The 20,790-nt window shown below is 36.9% G+C and overlaps 1 protein-coding gene across 1 annotated transcript; it reads right to left on the reverse strand.

Annotated features, from left to right (window-relative positions):
- Nucleotides 1–6,166: 6,166 nt before the first annotated feature.
- On the reverse strand, nt 6,167–15,042 carry tunar (TCL1 upstream neural differentiation-associated RNA). Its single transcript, XM_082143974.1, has 2 exons — nt 14,161–15,042; nt 6,167–7,424 (listed from the first exon to the last, which is right to left on the reverse strand). Exons 1-2 carry the CDS (start codon nt 14,194–14,196, stop codon nt 7,239–7,241), a joined length of 222 nt encoding a protein of 73 aa, XP_082000100.1. The 5' UTR covers nt 14,197–15,042; the 3' UTR covers nt 6,167–7,238.
- Nucleotides 15,043–20,790: the final 5,748 nt, after the last annotated feature.

The following is a 20,790-nucleotide window of genomic DNA, read 5'->3' on the forward strand; positions in this document are numbered from 1 at the left end:
GAGTCTACATCCCTACCAGACACCTACGATCGGTCAACGAGCGACGTCTCGTGGTTCCATCACAGAAAGCCACAAAATCACTTTCCAGAACATTCTCATTCACAGTTCCATGCTGGTGGAACACTCTCCCCACCCTCATCCGGAATGCAGAATCCCTGACAACATTCAAAAGACAGCTGAAAACCCATCTCTTCCGTGAGCACTTAACCTTATAGAAAAAAAATAAAAAAAATAAAAATAAATAAATCCTTTCCCTTTGAAACATCACTTATCAGGCTTATGCTACTCTGAATAATACCTGAACTTCGTATTTTGAGCACTTCCTGCGTTGTTGTTGCTTTTGACTCTTTATGATGACTCGCTGAATTTTGTCCTAATTTGTAAGTCGCTTTGGACAAAGGCGTCTGCTAAATGACTAAATGTAAATGTAAATGTAAAATATATTTGTGGAAACAGTGACACATTTTATTTTTCCGGATTCTTTGATGTTCAAAGTTCAAAAGAACAGCATTTATTTGGAATAGAATCTTTTGCAACATTATTAACTGTCACTTTCCATTCCATCCTTGCTTTCAAAATCGTACTGTCCCCAAACTTTTGAACAGTAGTGTGTATATATTGCATAATTGCAGGACTGACTGTTGCTAGGCAACACTACACCCCATGCATCCCATAATTAAATAGATTTTTTTTTAGGAGTTAAGTTGGTTACTCTACTTTCAATTACTTTCAATCTAACTTTCAGTTTTCTTCCAAAAACCTCAAAATACAACACTCCTTATTATTCATATTTCCCTGATCCTCTTTCGTCTTTTTTTCCCTGAGGTTTATGTTGGATTTGGGATTGGTCATGGGTATCAGCGTCTCTCTGGTTTAGATCAGGATTTTTTTTTTTTTCAATGCTTGAATAAGTTTTGAGAGGGACAGGGAAGATGAAATGTGTGCAAAGCCCATGAAATTTATGTAAGACATGCGGCTCACCGCGAAACCATTTCACTCCCTTAACTCGGCCAGAGCGATTCAATGGACAACCTGTAATGTCCTTCTGATGAAAACCAGAAGCTTCATCATCTCACAGGTGTGACACGACCGGCCCTGAGCCAGACATGAAGAGATGAGATGTTTTTCAATATAGTACAAAAGATTCCCAGTACAACTCCAAGAGATGAGCCCAGAATATCTCTGAGATACAGAAGCACGAGTTTCGTTTTCTTAATCACCTCGTGTTTATGTTTGTGCTGCCGGTTATCGTGTTTACCGAAAATGAACAAAGACTGCGTTCAAATACCTGGATGACCTGAAGTCAATTACGTTTCGCAAATGAGACTGGCACCAGTGAGAGTTACACAGAATACAGGATCAGCTCACTAACGTCTGGAACCTGAGACTTTGGATTATGTGTCTTTTTAGATCTCGGTCTCGAATGTTGTCATATGAATGAGGTTATTATTGTGTTTTATCACACCGCTTCTCATGTGTTTGGAAAGGAGTCTGTATATTTGAGAAGCGGCAAGATCGGCAGTAAAACTTTGGCACTTCAATTAATATACACACTTTGGGCCAGATTTACTTACAGATGTCAGGATTTACTAAAGACACACAGTGAAAAATTAGCGCTGGAAATGCATGGACAGGGTTATTTTTGTGGCTGATCTTATTGCATATGCATTTGTAGGAGTTTCCCTTTCCGGAGGAGAGTTTTTAAATTAAACATGCAAGGTGATTTACTAAGGTTTCCACGATTTAACCATTATTGAACACCCAAAAAAGCATGTCTGAAAACAGACGCTAATTTGCGTTCTCACACTAATTTGACCCGTTTAGTAAATCTGGCCCTTAATCTTAATACTTAGCTTTGAAGGTTTCCAATCCTATGGTTCCAGATTTTGACTAAAATCATCGCAAATGCAACTAAAAATGTGAGTTGTGCTAATTCATACAGGCATCATCATCACCATCTTGTTTTGTTTGAAAGTGACGATTCCTGCACACATGACAATGATGAATGTCCGATTCCCAATGAACCAGTTTTCTTTATTGAGTCAGTCAGAATGATTCATGAAACTCACTTGTGCTTTTGCGGTTTCAGTCAGTGAATCGTTCATAGCCACTGAGTTCACAACTGATTCCCTCGCCGAACCGCGAGTCATTTATCGGTTATGTCTGATTCAGTTTCCAGTGTTGTCTGATTCAGTGTAGTCCGGTGAACCGGTTCTTTTTAGTGAATCAAAAACATAAAGTGTGGCCAATGGAGTCCAATTCCCGAACGAATCACTCTAATGAGTCGCATCTTTTTAAAAGTGCCCCTTATATGCTTTTTCGAATATTACCTTTCATGTAGTGTGTAATAATAGCTGTTTGTGAATGTAAAAGGTCTACAAAGGTTTAAAGTTGAAAGTGCATGACAAATTTAGGTTTTATTTTCCTAAAAGAAAGAATCGATTCTGAACTGCTGAAACGAGTCGTCAGAAACACCAGTCTCACTTCCTGTTGCAAACCTATGTAACAATGTAACACATTTGCATAATGCCAGCCTCTGGTCTTCATTGGCTGAACAGCATCTCTTTGTCCCGCCCTCAAACACTGTAGTTGTATCTGAGACTGGAAGAGTTTGGTTCGTGTTGTTCATGTCGAGAAGACGCTGCAAATTCACTTTGATTCACTTCCACAGGATAAGGACTCAGGCTCAAATTGATACAGTAGAACCGACCAATCAGAGCAGAGCACCTCTCAGAAAGGCGGAGTTTGGAGAGACTGAATCTTCGAACAAACCATTTTCAGACTCTTTGAGAAATGAGTTGATGTGCAATGTATATCATGAGAAAATTAAAGTTTTTTTTTTCTTTTATTTTTTTACCTTAAACCTATTGTAGGAGACTCCAAAACAACCTTTAAAATAGCATAATAGGGCGACTTTAATGAACAGTTAAAAATGACTCGATCAGGGCTGTGTTTCCCAAAAGCATTGCAAACCTAAATAGATGAGAATCCATTGGCACCAACTGAAGAAAGTGAAGCATTTGCAGTTATAGCCTTGTATATCTATATTGTATTTCTATCCTAACTTTATAAAAAAATAAATAAAAAAATCTTTGTTGTAGGCCTACGTGTTTGACATATGAAAGTCTTACACAAACAGTATTTAATGCAGTTGTTTATTCCCAGTAATAATCAGTTGTTTATTGAGAAACGGGGGACGTTTGAAGGTTTTGTGTTTGTTTGGCATCTGGACGCTCTTTATCCAGGTAAAACAAAGCCTGAGAAAAAGGCTCCTGGGCTCATTTGAATTTCTGCAGCTGTGAATCTTCAAACGACTTTGTTTATTCGCTCGACTGCATCATTTCACACACTGAGAGACGATTAGCTGTTTTTAGATCTCTCGCCTCTGAAAATGTCTATTCCTGCCCGCCTTAAATCCAGAAAACCCTCTAATGAATTACAAAATAATTTGGAGATACTATACATATCGTAAATCACACAAAGAAGTGTTCAAGGATCATTGGGTTTCTACAGATTTGTTGTGGTCTGTTCTTCATACTAGATTTTAGTTTGGACAGTCAAATAACTTTAATGACTTCATTGTGTTGTATTAAAGGGTAACCCTCGCCAAAATGCAACCTAGGGTCTTTTTGTGAATCTACTCGAGGCAAACTTTCGTTTAAAAGCATAATTAGGATGGAAACGCCACTTTTAAGTTTGACCGTATTTTCGTTTTCGGTCAAAATGCCTTGTGAATGGGAGTGCTTGGGGCACGACTATGATAGCATCAAAATGGCTATGTTTAAAACACTAAGAAGGCTCGACACAACATGAAACTTTGCTGGAAGTCTCACCAGGGGCTCTACACATGAACTCCAGCATTGAGAACAGTGTTTGTGGACACAGAGTTTACTAAAAAGAAAGATTTTGAACAACTCACTGTGTTTCCGTCCGATTTTGACAGTCAAAAATAGTCGATCTCCGTAACATGAGGAGAGTAAAGATGGAAAGCTCCTAAAGCTTAGTTCCATATAAATTCACGGATAATTTGTTGTTTTGTCGTTAGTGAAAATCAATATTGACCTTGTATTTGAAAAAGGATCCTCCTATAAGAAGCAATACTAAAATTCAGAGTCAGTTCATTCACATTCGGAGATCGACTATTTTTGTCTGTCAAAATGCCGGCGGACACAGAGACAGTGAGTTGTTCAAAATCTTTCTTTTTAGTAAACTCTGTGTCCACAAACAATGTTCTCAATGCTGGAGTTCATGTGTAGAGCCTCTGGTGAGACTTCCAGCAAAGTTTCATGTTGTGTCGAGCCTTCTTAGTGTTTTTAAAATAGCTATTTTTGATGCTATCATAGTCAAGCCCCAAGTTCTCCCATTCACAAGGCAATCTGACCGAAAACGAAAATACGGTCAAACTTAAAAGTGGCGTTTCCATCCTAATTATGCTTTTAAACAAAAGTTTGCCTCGAGTAGATTCACAAAAAGACCCTAGGTTGCATTTTGGCGAGAGTTATCCTTTAACATTAAAAATCGAGTCCTTGAGCTCAAACTGGGCAGCAAGGCTAAACTCTGTAAAAATCTGTAAACGACTTATTGCTAGGCGACCGTGCATAACGTCCATCCCATAAATTACACAAAATGCATTAAGCTAGAGCTGATCCAGAACAGGCGTAATCCTGAAGAAAAAAAGAGGAAAGTGTCCTGATGGAGTTTCACTTTTTCTAATTCAAAATGAAGAAATGAGAAAAGAACATTTTTCAACAATTTTATCAATCTTTACTAAATCAGAAGTAGCAATATCACATGTTCAAATACATAAAAGAGTTTTAGACAAGATCGCCCCTGTACTGTAATGCCGATCCATTTTATCTCCATAGATATTAATAGATATATACGTGAAAGTAAATTCAACTGAAAGCCACTGTTAACATAGTTGGAGTAGAAGAAGAGTGTGTCGATGAAATGTGCAGATGATGGAAAAAGACATGAAAGAGTGTATCTGATGATCAGACCTGCAACTACATTCTGTGTTATAAACTTCACCTTGATTTGTCAAAACAGAAGCTGAAAGGAAAGATAGGAGAACACTGTTACTGTAAAGGCATGTTCACACCAAGAACAAGAACTATAAAGATAAATATAACGATAACTATATTAGCGTCCACACCAGCGGACGATATCGTCTAATATTGAGAACCATTTTTAGAACTATCGTTATAGTTATAGTTATCGTTATAGTTATCGTCTATGGTGTGAACCGGCTTTTAGACTTTACAATTCTTCATAATAATAATATCTCTTATAAAGTAAGATTAGCTATTAAACAGAGGCTAGATGATATCTTGCAGAACTACAGGCACTTTATGCACTGACATCTAGATTTCATATAGTTTCTGTCGTATTATCAGAAACATACTTCACTGACATAATATACATTCATTCATTCTGCAAATATCCTTGTGCTTTTATTAACGTTAGTACAGTCTCATGTTGGTATTAAGATAAGATGAAGAAACTATAAATCACAATATCACATCAGATAAATGAAATGATTTACCTTCTAGAATAATACAATTTAAATGTTTTGCGGAAATGAATGTGACAATGTGTCGATCATTATTAAGGCAACACTGTCTGTACGTACAGTATAATGAACAAATTATATCCAACAGTCTCTGTTTGAGTTTACAGTAGTGGCCAAAAGGGATGTCCGGCTTTGGAAAATCGTCAACTTTATTCAAATGTTAATAAAAATATGTTAAAGATTTTGCAATCATATTGTGCTTGGAGTCTTTTGTTTAATTTGTGATATTAACTCAATGAAACATGCCAAATTGAGTGGACATGATTTCTGGCCAGGCTGTCATACAAATAAGTTATGAACAAATGCAAAAACAAGAGAAAACCAACGAAATATTAATAACTGATTTAGTCAATGTATGTATTTTTCCTGTGAGCTTTTTGTTTTTCTATGCATTTTTATTTTTATTTTTTGCATAGTTGTAGTTTTCCTTTTTTTGCCAAATAATTACCTTAACCAAGATTAGCGTTTTGTTCTTCCCTCATAAAAAATAAATAAAATAATATATATATATATATATATATATATATATATATATATATATATATATATATATATATATATATACATATATATTTTAGGGCTGTGCAACGATTATTCGCATCCAAAATAAAAATGTGTGTATTAGTACATAAAAATTTGTACATAATACATGTGTGTGTACTGTATATTTTGTATATATAAATACACACACATGCATGTATATATTTAAGACAAACTTTTATTTTGGATGTGATTAATCACAATTAATCGTTGCCCAGCCCTAAAATATTTTCCTCACATTTTGATGGTTTAATCGAAGTTCTTGGATCATTTAGAACAAATCTCCCCTCCGGACATCACTTTTCCCCACTATACTGTACTCGAGATTTCTCTCATTCAGAACAATGGGAAATAGTCATATATTTAAAAGTTGCACATACATAAGAAACACCTTCACGGAAAGTCACGTTTCAATATAACACCCCACACGTCTTAAAACTGCTTTGACCCGCACGAAACAATACTGAACAAGAAAGAAGATCTGCAAAGAAGCATTGCACAAAAATCAATTAATAATAATGCAATTAAATGCACCCCAAAAATGGTTCAAACTAGCCTGAAACCGTCTTACAGCCAAACTACAAAATGTCATTATAAATGATTATGTATTTCTCAAGGGTGTATTAAAATGCCTTTCAAGGCAGCACTGATGACAGAATTTCAATACTCTGGTCTAATAATAAGCTATTTATTGTAAACAGCAACATTTTAAATAAAGTAAGAGTAAACCTGAATAAGAAATCTCACTGTATGTTTACTGTTAAAAACACCTAATCTGAATGAGAACGTCCAGCGGATTGAGCCATGCATCGAAACGGTCCTGTTTCTCTGGCAGGAAATATCCGGAAATATGGAAATGACGTGCATATTTACAGGTTATGAGGTTCCGGATGGTTTCGTCTGTGTTTGAAGGGAATCTGTCCTCCATATTTCCCTCCGGACTTGCGAGTGAACTCTGTACGAGAGCACATTTGCAGGGTTCCCTGGTGGAACGGCCTGTTTTTCCCGTGCCAGAATCCCACCGCCAATCATCGTGAAGCTCAGAATCCCAGAATCCCGAGGGAAAGTGACTGTGTGTGTGAGTGTGTGTGTGTGTGTGTGTGTGTGTGTGTGTGTGTTCTGGATCTTATAGTGTTGTGTAGATGTACACAAAGATGATGACAACTAGGTTGAGGATAGTCCCGATGATTCCCAGCATGGCCAGAATGGATTCTTCCTTGCTTTCCTTGTCTTGAATTCCCTTTTCCTCATCACTTAGAGCAGTGTTTACCATTTTCCTTGGAGAAGTCTGCAGTTTTCCTCTCACACCAATCTGGGAAAAAACACACACATGACCATCAGTCGATATTTAGACGGTGAAAATCTTCATCAAGACTTGTTATGTTAGTAACGGAATAAAACATGATTTGGAAACATCAACACACTCTCATAAAACGGTAAACTACTGAAGAAAATAGGTCGTCGAATTTGTAAATAAAACAAAGATTATAACAAATACAGTTTAAAAGAAAAAATCTCATGCCACATTTAAGTGTCACACTTTGTAATTATTTGTGAAATTGTGAAATGTTTTCTGTGTAGTAACCAAACAAAACAACTGCATATACTGTGATTGTACTATAGTATAATGATGGTATCGGTAATGCCATTGTACTTTTATATATAACATGGTGCTAAATGATTACCATATTTATATACTATATTTATATGATGCTTTAATGTATTTAAAAAAATACTAAGGTATGCGTTCAGGAAATCATGGTAGGACTGTGGTACCATCTTCACAAAAACACAAAAAAAGTAGGGTAAAAAAAAAAAGATTGTATTTTTTTGGATATGGAACAACATTATATGTTCACTTATATATAAGGTGTAAATATAAATTCTTCAAATATATTATTAATTTGATTTTTTTTTTATAAAAAATATATTTTTATGTATTAATATTTGTATGTATTAATATTTTTATTTTAAAATTATTTCAGTATTATAATTGGTAATAATTATAATATTTAAATACTTTTATAATAAAACATATTTTTATATTATTTTATTTTATAATAATATTTGTAATTTTCCAAAAATTTGGTCACTGCAGCGTTTCTCTGCACTGGTTTTCCTAAAGCTTTTACAAGAGTAATGATTTATTAAAGGCATGGAAGAGATTTTTCATCAAAAATATATTCATTACTATCATTCCCTGAATAAAACATAATCAACTGCTGCAAAACGTGCTTGAACTCAGGAAAAAGATGTTTGCACATGTATTTAGCGCCGCTGGCCCTATTTAGCATTTATGCTTTCTAATGGATAAATGTTACAAATATTACAAGTGAACTAGTTTCGTACTTTAATCTGCTGGAGTTGTGTGGAGTCTGGAGGCAAAAAATGTATAAAAGCAGCTCAAAAAACTGTGTTTCTTTAACTATGCGCACACTTGTGGTCCTTCATTTGTCTAATAATGCAGCGGACAATACATGCATAAATAAATATTGACATGGTTTTGGATTGTTTCACTCTTTGTTTATATGAGCATTTTTAAAATGCATTATATAGTTTATTTATCCCTTAGGAAATAAGTTTTGCACAGGTGCCACACATCACATAAACACAAGCACATTATATATTTGAACTAAATGAATGTATGAATGACTGAATTAATGAAAATGCTGTCATGGAGGATGCAATGCATTCCCATGTATGAAGGCATCAAGGCTCGTCCGAATCTAAAGTTAGCTTCGGTTCCCGTCTCCTGAGATCCCTTCATCTGATGGACCTTTGAAGGCAGCATAGATGCATCCTTCCCTGCCTTTGATTTCCCACAATCCTGTGCTTTCCATTCTGTGACAGTCGAGCTCAAAATAAATAAAGATGGCGTCTGAAATTAGCGGTTGGTGGTCAGTTTGTGTGTAAATGTACATTTTTGAAATTGTTTTCTTCTTTTGATGTCATTTCTAGCGAGAAATTAATATTGTAGTAATGAAATATTTGCTTAGTTAACACCAAAGCTCGCTCTGTTTTGCAGTAGATTAGACCGTTACGCTGCCGACACAGTCATGCCTGATAAGACAGCGAGAGATCAAGACACTGACTAAGTTTTCTACTTGACTTTGCTGAATAAATATCGTTCTGTTAATTCAGCCTAGAGGTCACGCCCTGACGTCTCGATCTTCTGCTGGTCACACGTCTTCACGTGATGTGATTCACAGGTCAGAGTTCACCAAACTTGATCTTAGGAACGCAGAGAATGAGCTTGTGTTTCCGGTCTGATGCATTTACTGTACATGCGTTTCAATGGAAGTCAATGGAACGAAAGTGCAGTGTGACCGCCCCTTTACCCATTTAGACATTTACCACCAATTACATTAGTTTTAGTTGCTTATTTAGAGGATCCATTCATTAGATTTGTTTTGTAGCATTTTACATAGTTTGCCCAAAAATTCTGCAAAGATTTAGATTTATCGGCAAATATATCGGTTATCGGCTTTCAAATATAAATATTTATCGGTTATCGGTATCGAACCAAATGTTCATATTGGTGCATCTATATTTCCAATGTAACCTTCATATAACAAATATTAAGAAAAAACAATTATTAGCAACGTTTAAATCTGTTATTTGTAATAAAAAGCAAAAGTTGAAGCGTCTTGTGTCTAATAAATCCTGCGGCAGCAGCTTTCCTGAAGTCGGATAGCAGATTGACAGGCTACACTGTGGGATGATGTGATTTCGGGATCCCTTGAGACTCATTCACGGTCCAGATTCATGATGAATGCAGTCGTTCATGTGGTTTGGCATTCAATCGCTCCACAGGCCTGGACAACAATGTGCCTGTCCTTTTGTCATGAATATTGGAAAGTGAAAGACACAATAGATGCCTTAGTCAAAGCATCCTGAAGGAATTGCAGTTTATTCCCGGAAAGATCTTTCATAGGATTTCTAGAATCCTATAGAGTGTTGTGTCGGGATGACGTACATTTGTAGGCCTTCCCAGCAGTTAACGTCACACTGGTTCCCTCGACGAAAACCCATAGCTTGTGTGATATGTGATCAACAAATGTGTGTGATGCTTACACGTTTTGTCCACCAAGATCATTTTCCCAAATGAAGCCTAAATACAATCGCCAGAAGTCAAAAGCTAAAGGTAGACTATAGTTTTTATCTGAAAAAGCAGTTTGATTTAGAGTAGTTTGTAAGAGTGTGATTATAAGCATAACGAGGCTGTAAAGCGGACTGAGTTCAGCGTAATGACGTTTATCTCCTCGACTGTCTCATTTAGACGCTTTTTCAAGACATGTAACAGCTTAAATAAATCACGTGGGGTAATACTGATGTGTTTTATGTCGTAGAATAAAACATGAAAGTGTCGTTGAGTTTGTGTTCACCACAGACCTTATTTCAGCCATTTAACCTAAATCCCATTCAGACCCATTCATTGACTTCGGGATGTTGTGCTAATGTAAGTGTTAAAACACAACTTTCAGATTTTTTTGTTGTTGAAATAAATTGATACTTTTTATTCAGCAAGGATGCATTGAATTGATCAAAAGTGACAGTAAAGGCATTTATAATGTTACAAATAAATAAATGCTGCTCTTTTGAACTTTGTATTCATCAAAGAATCCTGAAAAAAAAATGTATCAGGGTTTCCATAAAAAATATGAATCAGCACAACTGTTTTCAAAATGTTTTTTGATCATCAAATCCTCATATTAGAATGATTTGTGAAGGATCATGTGACACTGAAGACTGGAGTAATGATGCTGAAAATGCAGCTTTGATCACAGGAATAAATTACACTTTACTATATATTCACATAGACAACAGTTATTTTAAATCGCAATAATATTTTACTTTTTTTACTGTATTTTTGATCAAATAAATGCAGCCTTGGTGAGCAGAAGAGACTTCTTTATAAAACATTTAATAATCTTACCGACACCAAACTTTGGAATTGTGGTGTATATTACACAAACACACATATATACATTTTCTAAACTATACACAAACAATTATAGGCAAACAAATATAGGCCAATTTACACTTTCATATACGGTCTAGTTTTGAGTTTTGAGCATAAAATGCACTCGTTATCATCAGCAAATGAATCTTTTTCTTTCAGTGCATGAGTGTTTGTCTGTGCATCTGGTCATAGTGTCATAAACCGGGCTTTCCTCAAACCCACCCCTCTGACTGTACACTAGATGTGCTCTCATGCGTCGCGCCGATAGAAGACGTTTCGGGAAGGTTTGGAGCGTCAGGTGTGCCGAAATAAGAGTCTGGAAACAGCTTCACGAGAGACAGCAGCTGCGAACATACTGGAGATCGTCCAGAACCACTTCACCAACCGGCCAGCTGGGACGACAGCACCACGAGCCGGCCAAGCCATGTGACATTAGTCCAGGAACATTGGTCATCTGGATCTCTGGAAATATCCCTTTGCCCAGCACAATCTGAGTATGACTGCAAACGCTCTTTGTTGTAGGGTTGCACATGCAAACGGTGGCGACAGATGTTGCAAAAGACACACACACAAAAAAAATGTGATGATGCTTTTTTCAGAAAATCAAAAGAGTGTTTAAAGCTACACTTCATGTGTTGTAAACCCCGAATGACTCTGCCAGTGAAACCAGTGCAATGCTCAAACGTTACCGTGAGTCGTTTCGCAACACAGAGCCAATCATAAAAGGCCTTAGCGCTCGCTGATTTAAATATTCATGAGCTCTGGACATCACACAAACTTCCACAAAGTGTTCAGCTTCAGCATCTGAGAGACATGCTCCTGTGTTAGTGTTGTAGTGTTTCAGAGGTCACTTCAGTGCAGTTTTCTTTCCGCAATTCTCATTCTAAAGAGCATTTCTATACGATATTGATGATCAATTATTTTTATTTTTTTTAGCATGTTTTCTTAGTCTAAAGTGAAATTTAAAACTAGACTAGTACAAATGACATCAGAGCAAATGCTCTTTAAATGGATAGTTCAACCAAAACTCATGTAAATTATGAATTATGTAATCATTTACTCACCATCGCTTTCATTGCATGGATAAAAATAAATAAATAAACAGTCATTTTTCAAAATATTATCTTTTGTGTTTAACAGAAGAGAGAATGTCTTACGGGTTTGTATTGATGGAAAGTAAATGATTTTCACTTTTGTGTGAACCCTCCCTTTAATATCACTTTTGCTATTAATATTAATATCTTCTACACTCGCGTTTTACAGCATTTGATGCCACAACTGCATGAAGTTTCATAGACAAAGTTTTGCTGGAATCTCTTTGCTTGTTATTGTCCAGACAGTGTTATTAACTGCATAAATATGCATAATTTAGGTACTGTGAAGTGAGTTTGTAGATTAAATGAACCTGCGTTTCTCCCACTCCTTGGCATTGGTAAATATTATATTTCCTGGCACGAACCAACATAACCAGACTTGATGCAACCAAGTTGCAAGAGCAGCCTGACAGAAGACAAATTGAAAGATTTTGCTGCCTGACTGCATTTGCATGATAAAAATATGTCGACACTCTTATAATGAACAGGCTTTCTGGGCCTTTTAATGCAATGATGACAACATCCAGATCTGAATCTCAATGAACAACCCATGAGATGAACTGAGACTGGATGTTATTAGTCAGAATCCCTGCATCCATGTTCAATAAATAGTGTAAAGCCTTTCCAGTGCAGGAGGTTTTGAGCCCAACACATATGAGTGTCCACATATTAAGTGCACGGATGATGACCCGTCAGAAGAAATGTCAGCTAAGCAGAATACATGAACCTCTCTGGATAAATGGACGGCCAAACCTTTTCCCACTCGAGTTATTTCAGGCATATGAAATGTTTGAAGACATTAACCTGCTCTGACAGTGTTGCTGTAGGCATTGATTTAAAATGGAGTACAAATAAACAGCCTCCAATACAAACACACACACACACACACACACACACACACACACACACACACACACACACACACACACACACACACTCCTGCGCAAATCCATGTCAGATGAAAACACTCCTCAAGCTTTGTCTGATATCTGCCGTGAGGCGTCTTATACGGTAGATTTGATTTCTATAAGCACCAGGACTTTCTCATAACACACATTTGCCAATCTCAAACTTATACTTTAGAATAAATAGGGTTACACTTTATTTTATGGTGTCAGGATTACAGTGTAATTATGCATTTAAGCACTGAGTAATAATAATTAACTATAGGGTTAGGATGAGGTTTTGGTTGAGGGTTAGTTGCATGCAATTATGCATAATTTATAGTTATAACTACAGAAACTGCGTATAACGTGTAGCAATGCCACTGTCAAATAAAGTGTTACCTAAATAAGAATATTTCAAACAAAACACTTTCAGTGTATCATAATCAGTGCAAAAAAATGCTTCACCTACTTCAACTTAAAAACTTAAGTTGAAGTTGCTGCCTTAAATTTTGAAGTATAATCAAATTGGCATTTCAACATTTCTTTTCCAGTTCATTTAAATTAATATTATAAGTTGAATTTCGAATAAATGAAGTTGAAATTGGTCAAATTATTTTGATGAGTTAAAGTAATGATAAAACAGATGTTAAAATGAATAACCCTGCACTGATTGCTATTTTTATTGAAACGTCAGTCGTAAATTAAACAAAAGTTCATCAGAAGCTCCAGTAACTTTATTCTCATGTGAAGGAATGGAGACACTTTATTTTAAGGTGACGTAGTAACACGTTAATACTTAACTATAGTATTAATAACAGTGAATTATTCATAATTGCAAGTAAAACTGTGACTCTATAGTGAGTGCCTGTAGTTACCCAGTACTTATTTGAGGAAGTAAAATGTAACTACGTCACTTTAAAATGAAGTGAATTAACTTCACATGAAGTGAAATAAACCCATCACTTTAGCAATATTAATATTTTCTACACTCTTAATGCCACAGCTGTAATGCATGACTTTTCAAAGACAAAGTTTTGCTGGTAATTCTCTCACTCGTTTCTCCTCTTGTACCCGGGGCGGATGATCCTCTGGGAATGAGCTTACCTTGCACAGCATCAGGAGGAGCATGGCATCGGACATGCTGAGCGGGATGCTCTTTCCCAGGCATACACGCGTCCCTGGAAGCTCGGAGAGAAGTCCAATCCCCTCATCCTCTATCTCGGAGGGAGATCCCGAATCACGGAGAGTGGCTGAGCTTCCCACGGCGCTCCAGTGTTTTCCTGCCCAGTTTCATCTCACTTCTTCCCGAGTTGAGCTTGTGTGAAACACTCTCTCTCCTCGTTCCGTCCGTGAGCCAAAGGTGAACCGATGAGAGAGAGAGAGAGAGAGAGAGAGAGAGAGAGAGAGAGAGAGAGAGAGAGAGAGAGAGAGAGAGAGAGAGGGCGGTTTAATCACGTGCTAAGTTTTTTATCTCCGTCTTTTTTAATTAGCCAAACTCGAAGAGCTCTTTTCTATCCCGTCTTGGACCCAAGGACAAATTCTCAGCGAAATGTTCGTGGGGGGGAGACAAGAGTGTTTTCTGTTTCGTCAGTAAGTTAGTTGCGCAGCTCACAAAAAAAGTCACTTTCAAACCGAGCAGCAATCCACGTGACCAACCATGAAATCTTTTGAAATTCCTAATCTTGGATTCCCAAAATTCGCGGAACAACGGTAGATGTGCGCGCACCTTTAAACTTCAGCTTTGTTCAGGCGTTCGGAGAGGTGCGTCTCCTTGGATGAAACATCATAAGAACTAGGACATGAAGTGCCTTAGAGTGCAATAGCAGGAAAAGTGAGATTCCAGTTTTTGAGACTCGACGCCTCGAGCGCCCGGCTGTGCGAGTGTGTTAGAGAGACGAGTGCGTGTGTGTGTGTGTGTGTGTGTGTGTGTGTTGGAGTCGCACCAACACTGATGCTCCAGAGACAGGCTTCCCCTGATTCCCTCCAACTCGCATATCAATGCAGCGCAGGTTGCCTAGCAACCGTCTCAGGCCCGCCACACACCGCCTGACGACAGGAGCGTTTATGAGGAGGAGGATCTCCGTCACACACACTCAGCGACACACACGGGGGAGAGATGGAGACCTGACACATCAGACATACCCAGCGTCCTCTGCTCTGTGTGGAGAGCATGGACACACCACTAATGTTAACTAACACCTCAGAACTTTCTTTTAATACATAAAACTAGCATTTTTTTTTATTTTTTTTTTATTTGACATAAAAACAAGACCAGAGATAGAAGACGGCTAATGATAATTCTAAATTACAAGGACAGATAGACACAAACATACACACACGCACGCACGCACGCAAACACATTCTCTCTCTCTCTCTCTCTCTCTCTCTCTCTCTCTCTCTCTCTCTCTCTCTCTCTCTCTCTCTCTCTCTCTCTCTCTCCACACACACACACACACACACACACACACACACACACACACACACACACACACACACACACACACACACACACACACACACACACACACACACACACACACACACACACTCTTGAGTATGAATTAATGTTTAGAGCTGATGTTTACCCGTTCATCTCCACCTGCAATAAAACATGCAATTCTTACTATTACTGCTATTATCAAAGTTTTACAACCTCGCATCATAAAAATACTTTAGAGGCATTTACTGTAAGTGCAGAACATTTTTGATATATCCAATAGGTAAAGAAACTTGCATATTGTTTGCAAATACCCATTATCTATGTGCACCTGATTTCATTAGTCAAAGAGAATAGTCTAAATGACAAAAAAAACTGTAGAGCTGCTTAAACAGGCTTTATTTTGAATTGCTCAGCCAATCAGAGTCAGGCTTCTGCTCCATAACGTTAACACAAATTAGATAACGGCATCGTCCAGGCTTGCTGATCCCTGATGCAATCGGATTTATGCGTCCAGCATTAAATGGACAACAATTCATTATGTGGGTGGGATGTTAATGGAAAAGTTTAGCAAATTGGTTCAAGCTTGCTTTTATATTGTCCATGCAATGGCCTGGAATAGACAGCAATAAAAATGGAAATGCAAAAGAAACATTTGCCCAACTAAAATCACAAGCACGCATAATTTTATTGCTTACTCTCCGTCCTCTGCTGTCTGCGATTAACTTACTTTGAACGGCCAGTTTCACCGGTGCATTTATAACAATCAATCAATAGAAACGCACAAACCCAATCACACAGGACTGGCTTAGAAACGCACAAACCCAATCACACAGGACTGGTTTAGAAACGCACAAACCCAATCACACAGGACTGGTTTAGAAACGCACAAACCCAATCACACAGGACTGGTTTAGAAACGTACAAACCCAATCACACAGGACTGGTTTAGAAACGCACAAACCCAATCACACAGGACTGGTTTAGAAACGCACACAGGACTGGTTTAGAAACGCACAAACCCAATCACACAGGACTGGTTTAGAAACGCACAAACCCAATCACACAGGACTGGTTTAGAAACGCACAAACCCAATCACACAGGACTGGTTTAGAAACGCACACAGGACTGGTTTAGAAACGCACAAACCCAATCACACAGGACTGGTTTAGAAACGCACAAACCCAATCACACAGGACTGGTTTAGAAACGCACAAACCCAATCACACAGGACTGGTTTAGAAACGCACAAACCCAATCACACAGGACTGGTTTAGAAACGTACAAACCCAATCACACAGGACTGGTTTAGAAACGCACAAACCCAATCACACAGGACTGGTTTAGAAACGCACACAGGACTGGTTTAGAAACGCACAAACCCAATCACACAGGACTGGTTTAGAAACGCACAAACCCAATCACACAGGACTGGTTTAGAAACGCACAAACCCAATCACACAGGACTGGTTTAGAAACGCACACAGGACTGGTTTAGAAACGCACAAACCCAATCACACAGGACTGGTTTAGAAACGCACAAACCCAATCACACAGGACTGGTTTAGAAACGCAGGTCAGCCGAATTCCATGCATGCTTTTCAAAAAGTCCCGTGATTCTCCAGCGTTTTCCTCCGCAGCTCCGAGCCGAGGGACTCGCCTGCGTCGACACACACAGCACAAACACGTTTGCATGTGTTTGCAGAATAAAGACAACAGGATCTTGAAATGGCCCGGAGCGATGCGATTAGTGCTTTCAGTCCTGAGTGTTTCAAACCCAGGTGAAAAGGCCATCGCAGACATTCAGCATCAGCTCGGGAGAAGAGGAGGGGAACTCCAGGTCTTCCTCGGACAGCACAATTTCACTTGATCAAAGATAAAAACACTGACCATGCTGCAAAACCACTGCAAAACCAACTGGAAACACGGATACATTTGCCATTCTTACCCATAAAGTTGAATGTCAGTGTTTTCATGCTTTCATCAGTTGATAATTCACCCCACAAACACCAAACTGTGTCCTCAACTGCAGATTCACTCATATTTAATGTAGTCTGGATCTGCCTGTGCAGTTTTATTATGGTTTTAGCTTATGAAGAAGTGATCAAAATACCACAGGTTTTGATTGGCACATGACCTTTGACATCAACAACAAAAAATATAGAAGCATTTGGAAAAGAAATGGATGAATTTTACAATGTTAAAACTTTTAAACGATCAATATTTAGCTTTTATTTTATATTTTCAGTTTAATTTTGTTTTGTGCTTTTGTTATTTGTTACGCCCCATCTGGGGGAAAGGGCGCAACATGAAAGACTCAGAAAAATGCAGTAAATTTGAACAATGATAACTTTATTGCCTTAATTTATCAAATAAGTTACATTTTTTATAACTTATTTTGTTTTATTTAATGTTTATTTTATTTCAAGTAACAGTTTTTTTTACAGTTTTAGTTGACTATCATATTACTGATATTAGATAAAAACTTAAATTAAATAAATACTAAAATTACCTAAAACTAAACTGAAATAAAAATAAAGCTAAATAGCAATATTTGCTGTAAACTAATAAAACTGTCAAACGCATTTAACTAAATTACTTATGACTCGTTTGAACCATCTAGGGGAAAGGGCGCAACATGAAAATTAAACTGAAAATGTAAAATAAAAGCTAAATATTGATCATTTAAAAGTTTCCATTGTAAAATTCATCCATTTATTTTCAAATGCTTCCATTTCTTTTCCAAATGCTTTTATATAACATAACTTTATTGCCTTAATTTGGGACTTTTGATTCAGGAGCTGACTGGGCCAAAATAACAAACAAAACTTCCTTATTTCTAAACCTCTTTCCTAAACCCTAACCCTAAAAACACAATATACAAACCTAACTCCCTATCCAAAGAACAGAGATCAAAACAGTTTACAATAAACACAAATGGCATACTCAGTATTTAATTGAATTAGTAACTGTTCTTTTTTATAGTTACTATATTTAGGTTTATATTTATTTTTATTTCAGTTTAATATTATTCGTTATTTTTCTTCCAGTTAGTTATTATGCTTCAACTTATTTCAAACTTATTTCAGTAACTTGAACATTTCTAATTTTGTGTCACTCTGGGGGAAAAAACTCAGTAACTTCACTTCTAAAAGTCAGTAAATCGGGGGTCAAAGTTCAATGTTAAACATCAAGGCTTAATTCATTTGGAGCAAATGATGCACATTCTCACAGGAGAAAAGACTGACAGACAAAAAGACAGAATGACAAACTTTTTTATCTAACAATCTTGTGATATTCCGATGAAATCTTTTTTTATTCGCGAGTCTGCAAATCTCTGAATCCAGATCACATTGTTTTGAGACTCAAGCCCAGTCAATTAAAGCAAGTTTGCAGTGTATTCAAGATATAGATTTATGAGCATTCATTAAGAATAAAATAAAATAGTCGTCCAGCTGAGCTACAGGAACATCTATTATTGAAGCCTAAACAAGAAGAGGCACGGAGAACAGACGTGAGATGGGGTTTGGATGAGTTTAGTTGTTTCTCCTGATGAATAATGTCTTTTCTTCATGGGTTCTGTTGTGTTGGCTGTTCCCTTCACAGACGTCTGTCACAGCGTCATTTATCCTCATTACAGCTGAACATGACATGGCCATATGTGTGTGTGTGTGTGTGTGTGTGTGTGTCGACCGCAGGATCTCAATAGAAGACGATGCATTAGCGTGAGAGCTTTCATGGGACGTTTGGCATCTGTGTTCACAGACTGAGGAGAACAAGTTTTCACATCAATTATAAAGTTGTAATACAATTCAAGTTTAGCTGTGTTAGTAGAATTGAGAAACTATTTAAGATTTTATTAATATTTTCTGTTTTCATTTTAAAGTTTTAAGATTTTTGATTTAAAAAATGTAAAGTTTTAGTGATTTTGTTGTGCATTTTGTCATTTTTAATAGTTTCTTTAATACATCTAAACTAAAATTGCTAAAGCTAAACTGAAATAAAAATAAAGCTAAATAGCTATATTTACCGTAAACTAATAAAACTGTCAAAACAAAATGACTAAAACTTAAACTAGAATAAAAATGTTAACTGAAAATATAAAAATAAATGCTATTTTTTTTATATTAATACATATAAAATAGTATGCAAATAATACTAAAATAGCACAGATAGCTTTTTAAAAAGAGATAGATTTCAGTCACTCCTCAGTTTGCAAGCAATAATAATTAAATCAAATATCAATACAATAAAATAGAGGATTGAAAAGCAAATGTGCAGCTTGAATTTATAAGCATAATGTGAAGTTTATAGTATTCGTTCTGTCCACAATCAGGACCGATGATATTTCACTGTGGGCGAAGCTACTCAGCAAAACTAGGAAAGAAATGCAGATTTACATGGAATTTGCTGTAAATTTTAATCCATTTGTTGCAATGAATCTCTCTAGGTGGCATTTGCTCAATGTATAAAGATGCATATGTAGGCTATAGTTACATCCCTTTAGGAAGACACTTTCTGTCACAATTTTTAGCCGGTATCACACTAGTCTCTTCCCAACATGTGTTATGATTAGATACTTTCAAAAATAACTTTAAAAGTTTGTGTTGTAGTTTGCTAGGCATTGCAAGTTCAATACGGCAAACTTATTTACAGTGGTAATTGACAGAATGCCAGAAAAGTTAAAATATTAATGTAATATATCTCCTGTTTTCCTCACATTTCTACATATCGCAAGTGTCTGAACTCCAGTGGGATATTCCGCATCAGTTGTGTGTGTGTGTGTGTTGGTGGTTATACACTTAATAGCCCTCAGGAACGTCTCTGTTCTGTATCTGCGAGCGTTTCTTGCTTCAGAACGAGAGCTATTCGATAAAAAGAAGCAAAACATCAAAACAACAGCTAACAGTCATAAATGGAAAAACATTTGAGAAATGAGGCCAGGTTCTCTTGCATAAGCAGTAAGTTAAAGAGATAGTTCACCCAAAAATCGACATTCAGTTCTAAAACTGAGACTATCTTTCTTCAGATTTACACTGCCTGCTCTTTTCCATGCAATTACAGTGAATGTGAAGCGCCGCTTTGACACGAGGGCGAGTAAATAATATCAGAATTGTCATGTTTGTGTGGACTATTCCTTTAAATGTGTTCTCCGAGTCTGTGCGCAGCAGGTCTTCATCTGGAGAACGCTTTAAAGTTTGAGATGCATGAACACTAGATTCTCCACAGATCGTCTCTCATCCTGAAACATCAAACGGCTGTCAGACTCAGAGCATGAAAGTGTGTTTGCCGGGAA

This window comes from Leuciscus leuciscus, assembly GCF_965113295.1.
Source record: "Leuciscus leuciscus genome assembly, chromosome: 17".
In the NCBI taxonomy this organism is placed as follows: domain Eukaryota; kingdom Metazoa; phylum Chordata; class Actinopteri; order Cypriniformes; family Leuciscidae; genus Leuciscus; species Leuciscus leuciscus.